At 40.4% G+C, this 12,935-nt stretch overlaps 1 protein-coding gene across 16 annotated transcripts in view; it reads right to left on the reverse strand.

Annotated features, from left to right (window-relative positions):
* The window catches only part of MED18 (mediator complex subunit 18), a 139,615-nt gene that overhangs the window by 29,653 nt on the left and 97,027 nt on the right, over nt 1-12,935 (reverse strand). For 6 of the 16 annotated variants that reach the window (XM_045898300.3, XM_045898298.3, XM_045898301.3 and 3 more), the window contains 3 exons: nt 2,572-2,595; nt 1,451-1,624; nt 607-687 (listed from right to left, as the gene is read on the reverse strand). In XM_045898300.3, the coding sequence (XP_045754256.1) occupies nt 607-687; nt 1,451-1,624; nt 2,572-2,595 (279 nt within the window). Of the gene's footprint in view, nt 1-606; nt 688-1,450; nt 1,625-2,567; nt 2,596-12,935 lie in introns of all 16 variants that reach the window. The other 10 variants (XM_054513035.2, XM_054513034.2, XM_064589666.1 and 7 more) reach the window with 4 other exon arrangements.

Here is a 12,935-nt window from a genome sequence, read left to right on the forward strand (position 1 = left end):
TTTTTAAAAGATTTTATTTATTTATTTGACAGAGAGAGACACAGCGAGAGAGGGAACACAAGCAGGGGGAGTGGGAGAGGGAGAAGCAGGCTTCCCGCGGAGCAGGGAGCCTGATGTGGGGCTCAATCCCAGGACACTGGGACCATGACCTGAGCCGAAGGCGGACGCTTAACGACTGAGCCACCCAGGCGCCCCAGGTCTTTTTTTTTTTTTTAAGATTTTTATTTATTTGAGAGAGAGAATGAGATAGAGAGAGAGAACATGAGAGGGTGGAAGGTCAGAGGGAGAAGCAGACTCCCCGCTGAGCAGGGAGCCTGATGCGGGACTCGATCCCGGGACTCCAGGATCATGACCTGAGCTGAAGGCAATCGCTTAACCAACTGAGCCACCCAGGCGCCCCTGTCCAGTGCTTTTGTAGACTCTTCTACTGAGCTGTCTTTTTCTCTTTTGTAGAAGTTTGAAAAAAAATACTCTAGATGCATGAACAGCTTTAAAAAATCTCCCCTCCCTCCCAACAGCAATAACAAAAGAAAATTCAAATGCCTAGTCAGAATCAAACACTAAGTGTATAGAGACAGACATACAGTATTTTATTTATAAACTCACCCTGCTCAGAGTCTTCCAACAGAACCCCTCTTTTAACCAGCTCTTCTCTCGGTTTTCGCATAGATATTTTTCGCTCTAAAACTTAATATTAAATTGGAAAACAGCACTCAGAAATGTGTCAGTTAAAGGTCAATTTTAAGCATTCTAACTCAACAGGTAAAATAATAAAGTGGTTCAATTTTCTGTTCTCTGTAAAGAACAGGAAAACTAACTTCAAATTTAAAAATAATTTCTTTCATATCCTATGTTATTAGGAATGCAGCATTTTCAAAAGGAACTATCCTTATATAATTTTAGCTCTTTCTTTAATTGTCATTTCAGTAGGGGTGCCTGGGTGGCTCAGTTGTTAAGCTCTGCCTTCAGCTCAGGTCATGATCCCAGGGTCCTGGGATCGAGCCCCACGTCGGGCTCCCTGCTTGGTGGGAGGCCTGCTTCTCCCTCCCCCACTCCCCCTGCTTGTGTTCCCTCTCTCGCTCTCTCTCTTACTGTCAAATAAATAAATAAAATCTTTTTAAAAAAAAATTGTCATTTCAGTAATAAGGTATTTGTTGATGAACTTTTTCTGAAAGTGGTCAGAGTAGGAAGAAAAGCATCTTAGATTTTCTACCATTCAGGAACTCCATTCACCACTTGATAAACTTTAATCCCATCAAAATAGCAATCTGGGGATGAGACTATAGTATATAAGACTTAATGAGTGACCACTTGGTTTTATTCCTAAAAGACTGAATTCCCTCTTCAAATAGGGGGTTATAGAAGCTTGGGAAGAGAATGAGAAAGTTAGATACTTCTAAAATAAGAAACTCTGTAACTCAGAACATATATTTAAATCTTAATGTCTCACCTTCTGATGTCTCTTTGAATTTATCACTACTTTTTTTTTTCCGCCATTTCCAGGGCTTGAAGATCTTGCCAAAGCCTGAGAACTTGCTCTTCCTTTTGGTGGGAGGCGTTGTGTCTCCTGCTTCCACACTGTCCATGACCATGCCTGGGTCTGCGGTGGGCTGGCTTGCTTCTTCTGTAGTATGGTGAAAGGCACACAGGGAAAAGAACAGCCAATTTATTATGTCAGCATAATTTTTAAAAGGTCCCTTCCTGTGGTAGTTCAAAAGGATCAGAGCAATGATAAACAATCATGCAGACAGATTCCTTGACATCACACGGACACCAAACATCAAAATCCATAACAGATAAATTACTAAGAGGGAAAAGGAACCAAACCAAGCTGACATCATTTTAGGACAAAAATTCAACGAGATGATCATAACCAGCTCAAAATCTCTTAAAGGCGCGCGCACGCGCACACACACACACACACACACACACGTCTTTTCAATATGCATGAGACCTTGCCCCAGTGCGGCCTATTGCTGTTGCCATTCTCAACCTCTTGGCACAGGGGAGGCCTCCCCAGCTAACATTACTGCCTCTGGTGTCACTGAAATGGGGAGTTCCCTCTTTAGTGAGTGAGTCATCATTCTCTACTAAACACTCCCCTCCCCCTGCCCTCCTCTTTCAGGACATTAATAGTTCAGAGGGGGTAAAATGTTAACACCTTACTTGTATCTGTTTTTCAGATTATTTTTTCCCTTCACAAGACCCTAAGTTTGGAGCACTGGAAGGAGCCTGGAGCTGGGGCATTACAGAGAGTGCTTTAAAGTGTAATCTTTTTGGAAAGAAGAGGTGGGATTCCAGTTTGCCTATCACAATAGTACATTAGGGACAATCATGATCTTAAGGATATGACAAAAAACATAACTGGCACGGTATATGTGCGGGACTGAAATGAAAATGAAATGAATCCCTCATAATGACCACACATGCAGGGTTTAGTTAGTTAGGTTTAGTGGCAGAGAAAGGAGCAGCCAAGACTGGGCCAAAAATAATAATAATAAAATAAATAAAAGCAGGAAAGCAACAAAAAAAGCAGGAAGGCAACACAATACAGCTTTGCACTCCACCTACTGTCCCAGGGTTCTCTGGAGAAGTCTAGAGGAGAAGAAAAAAAGAGTCATGTGGAATAACCATCCTGGAATTAAAGTGGAACCTTTACTTTACAGAAATACATCAAGGACCACATACTATATTATCACATGTAATAAGTTAACATGCTTATTGTACACAATTTTACATCTGAAGCAAATAACGCTCTTTTTGGGGGGGCTAAATGGGCATAATATATGCACTAAAAAAAGTTTCTTTTAAAACTGTAGTTTTTCAAGGCGCCTGGGTGGCTCAGATGGTTAAGCGTCTGCCTTCGGCTTGGGTCATGATCCCGGGGTCCTGGCATCGAGCCCCACATCGGGCTCCTGGCTCGGTGGAGAGCCTGCTTCTCCCTTTCCCTCTGCCTCTCTCCCTGCTCATGCTCTCTCTCTCCTCTCTCACTGTATTTCTGTGTCTCAAATGAATAAATAAAATCTTAAAAAAAAAAACCAAACTGTAGTTTTTAATAAAATACACAATCAACAAGAATTTATTATTTTTTCTTAAGAAACAGTTGCCAAGGGCGCTTGGGTGGCTCAGTTGGTTAAGCGACTGCCTTCGGCTCAGGTCATCATCCTGGAGTCCCGGGATCGAGTCCCACATCAGGCTCCCTGCTCAGCGGGGAGTCTGCTTCTCCCTCTGACCCTCCCCCCCTCATGCTCTCTCTCTCTCATTCTCTCTCTCTCTCTCAAATAAATAAATAAAATCTTAAAAAAAAAAAAAAAGAAACAGTTGCCAAATCCAATCTTTTTCAGTTGATAGATGTGAGTCTAGGGAAACTTGCTGATGAAAGTCAGATTTACACAATTGTCATGATCAGAGTGACTGCAGCAGTGACTGCTGGATGCATTATTTTGCTGGATATTGATGACTTAGGCCAAACAGGGTTCTGGCTACTGAAGTGCAACAGATGGAGACGAGAGGACAATGACTTTTCTTCCTAGTTGCATGATTTACTTGAACACATCCTGGGTCTCAACTACTCTAATTCCTTCCATGAAATGCAAGAGAATCTAGTTATTGTAACGCCAGACCATATTTGTATAAGTTTACTTGCAGAGACATCAGAACAACTCCTGTCACAGCAATTTCCCCTCAGTGGTACCCGGGATGCACCCCCAGGAGTGGCATGTGGGTGAATACGTAGTATCCCTTTTAAGAGTCAGTGCTTTAAGACCGTAAACTCCCAATTATAAAATGTCAATGAGACCTCAAGACATTGCAGATATATCATATAATATAATATTTAGCATATGTTAATGATGACACTTTCAGAAATGGAGCTAAGCACCACCAGGTGTTCATAGTCATCTTACTTGCTAGAGGCAAAAGGAGGAACTGAAATTTGAAATATCCTGCCAACCCACCCACCTGAATAGACGTTACTCAGTTCCAAATGATACACAGGAAAATGCCTGTTTGATTAAAAGTAACAGGGAAGAGAATATAAAAACTCAAAAAACAAAACAACAAATTAACAATATGAAAGAAGAGGTGAGTGCTATGTGATACTTTTACAAAGAAAAACAGCCAGAAAGCTTGAGGGGTGTTAGGTGAGAACGGATCACAGACAAGTTCCTGTCTGTCAAGTTCCTCAATGAGATACAGCCAATTTAGCCAGGGAGCTAGTTATTCGTCTTCCAGATTTAATTATGTTAATGTACACTTGGAAATATGGTATATCGTGCAGTTTAGGGGGTAGTGTTCTACATCTGCCTATGAAGTCAAGTCATTTAATCACATTATACAAATCATTAACATTCTTTCTTTTTTGTTAGCTTGTTCTATCAGTTACTGAGAGAGGTATATTAATAGCTCTACCTATGAAAATGGATTTGTCTCTTTCTCTTTTTAGTTCTATTAATTTTTTGCTTTATATACTTTAAAGCTACATTATTGGGTATGTACAAATTTAAAGTTATTATATCTTTGTTAAATTACCCTTTTATCATTATGAAATTCCTTGTGTCAATCTAATAACACTTTGCCTTGATTTTGTTTTTCTATCTAGTTTGACAACTGTTGTCCTTTAGAATGCTTAGTATAGGGGCGCCTGGGTGGCTCAGTTGTTAAGCGTCTGCCTTCGGCTCAGGTCATGGTCCCAGGGTCCTGGGATCGAGCCCTACATCGGGCTCCCTGCTCGGCAGGAAGCCTGCTTCTCCCTCTCCCATTCCCTCAGCTTGTGTTCCCTCTCTCGCTGTGTCTCTCTGTCAAATAAATAAATAAAAATCTTTAGAATGCTTAGTACATTTATATTTAATGTTTTTCCTGACACAGTTGGGTTTAAGTCTACTGTTTTGCTATTTCTTTTCTTTTCTTTTTTTTTTTTTTTTTTAAAGATTTTATTTATTTGACAGAGAGAGACACAGCGAGAGAGGGAACACAAGCAGGGGGAGTGGGAGAGGGAGAAGCAGGCTTCCTGCCGAGCAGGGAGCCTGATGCGGGGCTCGATCCCAGGACCCTGGGATCATGACCTGAGCCGAAGGCAGACGCTTAACGACTGAGCCACCCAGGCGCCCCTGCTACTTATTTTCTATTGCTCTGATTTGTTCTGTGCATCCTTGACTTATTAGAATCTACAGTGTTAGTGCTTTATTTACTTAACAATGCAAGAAACTTAAAACATTTCAACTCTATTTACTGTATTGTTATATTTTATTTCTACATAGACATAACAATAAACCACAGCAAACATTATTATTGTTGTTTTAACAAATGATATTCTTTTATATTTCTTACATATTTGCTTTCTCAAATAATCTTTATTTCTGTAATCCTGTGCTTATAATTAGGATAATTTTTAAAAAGATTTTATTTATTTATTTATTTTGAGAGAGAGAGCGCACGCACATGTGAGCACACAGGGGTGGGGGGAGGAGAGGGAGAGAGAATCTCAAGCAGACTCTGGCACTGAGTGTAGAGCCCGATGTGGGGCTTGATCTCAGGACCCTGAGATCATAACCTGAGCCGAAATCAAGAGCCAGATGCTTAACTGACTGAGCTACCCAGGTGCCCCGTGGGAATCTACTATAGAATTTAATTTGGGAGTGATGTGGTTAGATTTGCAACTCGGGCTTGAGTGTGGAAAGAAGAGTGGCATGTGGAGAGAGGCAAGACTGGAGGCTTGTGGACTACTGCAGAAATCCTGGTGAGAGATGATGAACGCTTAACTGCCTGAGCCACCCAGGTGCCCCTACAATTAGGATAATTTTATATCATCATTTTTGAAGGATATTTTCACTGGGTATAGTATTTTCAGTTGGGATTTGAGTTATTTTGTTTATTTAATTGCAACACCTTATAAATGTCATTTAATTGGCCTTTTCCCTCCCACTGGACTGCTTTTCTTTGTATATTTCATTCTTTTGATGCTTTCTCTTTGCCTATAGCATAATATAGGTGGGATTCAAATCCAAGTCTCTGACTTTATTTATTTTTATTTATTTTTTAATTTTATTTATTTATTTGGCAGAGAGAGACAGCTAAAGCAGGAACACAAGCAGGGGTAGTGGGAGAGGGAGAAGCGGGCCTCCCACCGAGCAGGGAGCCCAATGCGGGGCTCGATCCCAGGACCCTGGGATCATGAGCTGAGCCGAAGGCAGACGCTTAATGACTGAGCCACCCAGGTGCCCCTATTTATTTATTAAAAAAAAAAATATATAGGTGGGATTCAAATCCAAGTATCTGACTATTTATTTATTTGAAAGAGAGAGAGAGAGCACAAGCAGGAGCAGGGTAAAGGGCAGAGGGAGAAGGAGACTCCCCACCGAGCAGGGAGCCCGATGTGGGACTCAGTCTTGGGACTCCGGGATCATGACCTAAGTCGAAGACACTCAACCAACTGAGCCACCCAGGTGACTTTAAAAGTCTACTATCCTTTCAATCATGCTGCCTTCAGAATAAAGATTAAGCTGAAATCTTACAAGTCTTTCCAACATCCGGTTTCATTCATTAACAAAAGTTTTTAGAATATAATTTACTAAGCTGGCACATAATATGATTTAATTTTCACAACAACATGATGACTGGTATTAATCTCTATTTTAAAGATTTTATTTATTTGAGAAAGAGAGAGAGAGAAGATGAGCAGGGGGACAGGAAGATGGAGAGAGAGAGAACCTGGAGCAGACACTGCACTGAACGCAGAGCCCAACACAGGGCTCGATTCCATGACCAGGAGATCATGACCCTGGCTGAAACCAAGAGTGAGATGCTCAACTGACCAAGCCACCAGGTACCCCCAATCTCTATTTTATATAATTTAACAAGTTTGATATTCATCTCAAATATTGCTATCAAAATTTATGAAGGGTAGAAAGTCTAAAATTAGGTTTCTTACTGAAGCCTCCTTATAAATGAATTTGCCACCTCATTATAATTACTTCAAATTTCAATAGGTTCTTTATAAATTTTTTGTTTACTTCTCTTAGAAGTCATTACTTTGTATTTAAATTGGATGTAGCAATCAACTTCTGGATTTGGATCAGTATTGCACATAATTTTTACATCAGATTACTGATTTTTTTTTTTAATTTATAAACCATATTCTGTATTTGGAGGCTTTTCTCACTGACTACTTTGTACCATAATTCTTTAGATCTTGCTTTTAAGTTGAGACAGACAAATTCTTCATGCTTTGATAGAGTATGTGAGGGAGCGAGATAGGGCTTGAAGTCATACTCTCAGGTATGGCACTAGTCTGGGAGTGCTCTGGAAACTCAACTTTAAGCCATTATTCAAGAGCACACCTATAAACTGTCAAATAAATAAATAAAATCTTAAAAAAAAACCCTTTCAAGTAGTAATACTTCGTATTTCTTGATTAACATAAAAGCTGTTTCTGTCTTCACTAAAATCCTTTACCATGTATCATATTAAAGCAGCCAGCTAATTATAATTAGCACATGTCCTTAAATTAGGCACAATACCAAATAATTTTATTTTATTTTAATTTATTTTTAGAGGGGGGAGGGGCAAGGGGAAAGGAAAGAGAGCATTCCAAGCAGGCTCCATGCCCAGCATATAGCTCCACCTGGGGCTCGATCTCACAACCCTGAGATCATGACCTGAGCCAAAATCAAGAGTCAGTCACTTAACAGACTGAGCCACCCAGGTGTCCCAAGACCAAAGAATTTTAATAAGTTCTAGTCTGGAACTTTCTTTCTCTCTGCCTTTCCATTCTCCATCTCTATGTTCGTGTTTTTGCTTTTGTTTTTCCTTTTTGACCTTTCATATACCTCTCATTCACTAATTATCCTCTTTTTTTTTTTTAACTTTTATATAGGAATATATTGCTTTAAAAAATAATGGTATTATAATATTTCCTCTTTTTTACATTCCTTTTCCATCACCATCTGACTCATTTTGCTCTGAAATTGGTAGTTATGGGTTCTCAAGTTCATGATGATGGAGTCATTTGGGCAAGGTGATTTAGAAATATATGGTCATTCGGAGGCAAAATCAGTGAGGAGATTGTTGGATGAATAAAATTTAATGTAGCTATGTAACAATATTAACAGAGGAATAAATAAAAGGTAGGTTAATTAAAAACAAACTACTTCATAACACTTTGAAGAAAAACACTTGGCATTATGTGGTCATAAGAATTATCAGAAATATTTTTCAGGGTCGCCTGGGTGGCTCAGTCGTTAAGCGCCTGCCTTCGGCTCAGGTCATGATCCCAGGGTCCTGGGATCGAGCCCCGCATCGGGCTCCCTGCTCAGCGGGAAGCCTGCTTCTCCCTCTCCCACTCCCCCTGCTTGTGTACCCTCTCTCGCTGTGTCTCTCTCTGTCAAATAAAGAAATAAAATCTTAAAAAAAAAAAAGAAATATTTTTCATACTCATCTGGGTGTGCTTTCTTCTGAGAAAGAAGGAACAGGCACACTTCCCACATGTAATCAGCAATGAGGAGGAAGCAACAGTATAGGGGTCTGTCATGGACTCCTTACAGGATTTTCGGTTATCAAATGTGGACTACCAACCAAAAATTAGTGTCCCTTCTCTCTGCTCCGGTGGATTTTCTCAATTGCACCTTTTTCTACTTGCAGGAAAACTTTGGAAAGTTTAAGCCTTTTTTCCATGAGAGAATATATTATTTTCTGGCACCTCACTATAAAACCTTACTCTCAGGGCACCTGGGTGGCTCACTCGTTAAGCATCTGCCTTCGGCTCACGTCATGATCCCAGGGTCCTGGGATAGAGGCCCGTGTCGGGCTCCCTGCTCGGTGGGAGGCCTGCTTCTCCCTCTCCCATTCCCCCTGCTTGTGTTTGCCGTCTCTCTCTCTGTCAAATAAATAAAATCTTTAAAAAACAAAAACAAAAACCTTACTCTCAACTTGGAATCTTTATCAAAAAAGTGTATATATCAAGTTGCCAAGGGCATCCCGTCTTGATGCCCTTGATGCCCCATGATCAGAAAACTATTTTACTGGAGTTGGAATCCCAGACCTAACTGTCCCTGTAGGTACAGAGAGACCCTGACTATCTTCTATAGTGCTTTGCCCAGTTCTATTTCCCGAAGGTCAGAACTTTGCAGTGTTTCCAAGGGAAGTTGTGGGTGTGCTCTGACAAAGCCTGCTTTGTTCATTAGCAGCAGGTTTTGCTTTCTGTACTTCTGTTATAGTTTTCTAAAAACAGTCCTTTAAATCCAATAATAATCCTCTTTTAGAAGGCAAAAATGAGTAAGTGCAATAGTGTAAGTACCACAAATTAATGTTCTCCATTTACAAAGTTTTGATGCTGTTAAAATGCTTGTATAAACACAAGATCTGTTTCAAACTCAGTGGGCATAAAAAACAACAACAACAAAAAACCAGGACTATTAGATTATAAAAAATAATTGATCCCAATATATGTAAGGCAAGTCATGCTGTATACCTTAAACTTAAAAAAGATAATTGTGGGGCACCTGGGTGGCTCAGTCAGTTAAGCGTCTGACCTTTGATCTCAGCTCAGGTCTTGATCTCAGGGTTGTGAGTTCAAGCCCCATGTAAATAAAAAAAAATTTTTTTTTAAGATATTTGACAACTCTTTTTTTTTTTAAAGATTTTATTTATTTATTCATGAGAGACAGAGAGAGAGAGAGAAAGAGAGAGGGAGGCAGAGGGAGAAGCAGGCTCCCCAAGGGGCAGGGGGGCCAGTTCGGTAATTGATCCCAGGACCCTGGGATCATGACCTGAGCCAAAGGCAGACGCTTAACCATCTGAGCCACCCAGGCGCCCCAAGGTATCTGACAACTTCTTGATAATGAAGTAGGTATCTTGTACAAAAGTATAGATTTTTAAATTCTGGACAAAAAACTGGTTATTATAAAAGTTTTATGGGTAAAAGGGGAGAACTTTATATACTTTAAATCCAAACATTTTTTAAACTTAATAAGGTACAAGAAATAGAGGTGGAACTAAGACACAATAATTTTGTTTCTTATTACCAGGCCTTATGAAGGGGAGAGGGTCGTGACGGCTGTGTTAAAAACGAAGTTTTCTGGGGGCGTCTGGGTGGCTCAGTTGGTTAAGCGACTGCCTTCGGCTCAGGTCATGATCCTGGAGTCCCTGGATCGAGTCCCGCATCGGGCTCCCTGCTCGGCAGGGAGTCTGCTTCTCCCTCTGACCCTCCCCCCTCTCATGTGCTCTCTCTCTCATTCTCTCTCTGTCAAATAAATAAATAAAATCTTAAAAAAAAACAAAAAAACAAAAAAACCCCTAAGTTTTCTGTTGACTCCAATTGCCTGTGCCTTACCTTAGGAATTGGTTAAAGAGGGGCTCCTGGGTGGCTCAGTCAGTTAGTCTAACTCTTGATTTCGGCTCAGGTCATGATCTCAGGGTTGTGAGATCGAGCTCCCAGCTGGGCTCACTCTCAGCATGGAGTCTGTTTGTCCCTCTCCCTCTGCTCCTCCCCCAGCTCAGGTTCTTTCTCTCTCTCTAATAAATAAATAAAATAAATAAATTTTTAAAAAATCCTTAAGAATTGGTTCTAAATCAGATTCTAAAATGAACACTGTCTTTGACCTAGGGCTTAACCCTGTTTTATCCTTATCTCTAGCAAGTAATATAGATACATGTAACTATAGCTAATAGTTAATGAATACTTTATCTGAAGATGAAAAGCGTTACATAATTTTTAATTAAAAAAAATTTTTTAAAAAGATTTTATTTATCAGAGAGCGAAAGAGACAGAAACAACATGAGAGAGGAGAGGGTCAGAGGGAGAAGCAGGCTCCCCACTGAGCCGGGAGCCCGATGTGGGACTTGATCCCAGGACTCCAGGATCATGACCTGAGCCGAAGGCAGTCACTTAACCAACTGAGCCACCCAGGTGCCCCATAATTTTTAATATTATATATTTATTTAACAAAATCACTCCAGAAATTCATCCGGACAACTAAACTGAAACTAAAAGACCTGAATTAAATGTTGACTAGGAAAAACCTGAGGGTTGCAAAAGAAAGTACTAGAACTCTGTATAATACATGGTATAAGAAACAAGCCTATGAAATTTGAGGTGCTACAACTTGAGTGAGGGAGTAAGTAGTTTAAATACCAGGGCATAGTGTCAGGGTACTACTCAAATCAGAAACTCCAAACTGTAATTTGGTTAGTTATCTTCCTCTCCCAACATCCACTACCTCAAAGAAACACCAAGACCTCCAATTCCAGCATGCTTCATGGTGGGCTGCAGCTGCATGACTCAAAAAGGTGTTTTCTTTAGAACACACAATCATAAAACTATAGCCAGTATCATATACCCGGTGTTCTGACAAACAAAGGGAAACAAGGAGGTAAACTACCTTGTTTTGGCTCTCATGGAAAACAGAATGGAACCATAGGGCCATTCTATTTATTTATTTATTTTAAGATTTTATTTATTTATTTGAGAGAGAGAGAGAGAGCACAAGCAGGGGGAGCAGCAGAGGGACAGGGAGAAGCAGGCTCCCCGCTGAGTAGGGAGCCCGATTCGGGCTCGATCCCAGGACCCTAGGATCATGACCTGAGCTGAAGGCAGACGCTTAACTGACTGAGCCACCCAGGTGCCTCTACTTGACAGTTTTATCTGAGTAAATATACAGGATTCTCCTATGGACATATTTCACTTGAGGATATATATATATATATTTAAAGATATTATTTATTTATCTGACAGACAGAGAGACAGCAAGAGAGGGAACACAAGCAGGGGGAGTGGGAGAGGGAGAAGCAGGCTTCCCGCTGAGCAGGAGCCCCATGTGGGGTTCCATCATGACCTGAGCCGAAGGCAGACGCTTAACGACTGAGCCACCCAGGTGCCCCGAGGATAATTATTTTTATATGAACTACTGAGGATAATTGCTAATTTCCTTGAATGGACATTATAGCATAAATTCCTTCTCTGCATTTAAATAATCAATTAGTTCACCAGTTGTTAGAGAGTTCCTATGGTAAAACTCTAAATGAATACTGACATAACGTCTTGTCAATGTGCATATGCGTCCTCATGCAAAGGTTATTTATTTGAAATCAGACTTTTCTTAGTTAACAGCAATACATCTTATCTTTTTTTTGTTTTTTTTTAAAAAGATTTTATTTATTTATTTATTTGACAGAGAGAGACACAGCGAGAGAGGGAACACAAGCAGGGGGAGTGGGAGAGGGAGAAGCAGGCTTCCCAAGGAGCAGGGAGCCCGATGCAGGGCTCGATCCCAGGACCCTGGAATCATGACCTGAGCAGAAGGCAGACGCTTAACGACTGAGCCACCCAGGCACCCCTTTTGTTTTTAAAGATTTTATTTTTAAGTAATCTCTACACCCAACATGGGGCTCGAACCCACAACCCCAATATCAAGAGTCATATGCTCCACTGACTGAGCCAGCCAGGCACCCCAAGAATAGGCCTTATCTTAAATTTATAAATATCTTGGATTTTTTCTTTTAATATTTAAATTCTCAACTAGAAAGTAAATTTCTCAAGGGCATAAGACTTGAGTTATACCTATACAGGGTCCACTAAAACATTTACAGTGCCTTAAAAATAATAAGAAATATATTCAACATATTCAGTAATTTATTTTGTATCACTTGGCCTGCCAAACCTAGTACCATGAATTTTATTATTAATTAGTTTTTTAAAGTAAATTCTACCCCTAGCATGGGGATTGAACTCACCACCCCAAGTTCAAGAGTCTCATGCTCTACCAACTGAGCCAGCCAGGTGCCCCAATACCATCAATTTCTTTCTTTTTTTTTTTTTTTAAAGATTTTATGTATTTTTTTGAGAGACAGAATGAGAGAGAGAGAGCACACGAGAGGGGGTAGGGTCAAAGGGAGAAAGAGACTCCCTGCTGAGCAGGGAGCCCGATGTGGGACTCGATCCT

Source organism: Mirounga angustirostris, unplaced genomic scaffold (genome assembly GCF_029215605.1).
Source record: "Mirounga angustirostris isolate CCGP_5_RB_7025 unplaced genomic scaffold, mMirAng1.0.hap1 SCAF_4, whole genome shotgun sequence".
Classification (NCBI taxonomy): domain Eukaryota; kingdom Metazoa; phylum Chordata; class Mammalia; order Carnivora; family Phocidae; genus Mirounga; species Mirounga angustirostris.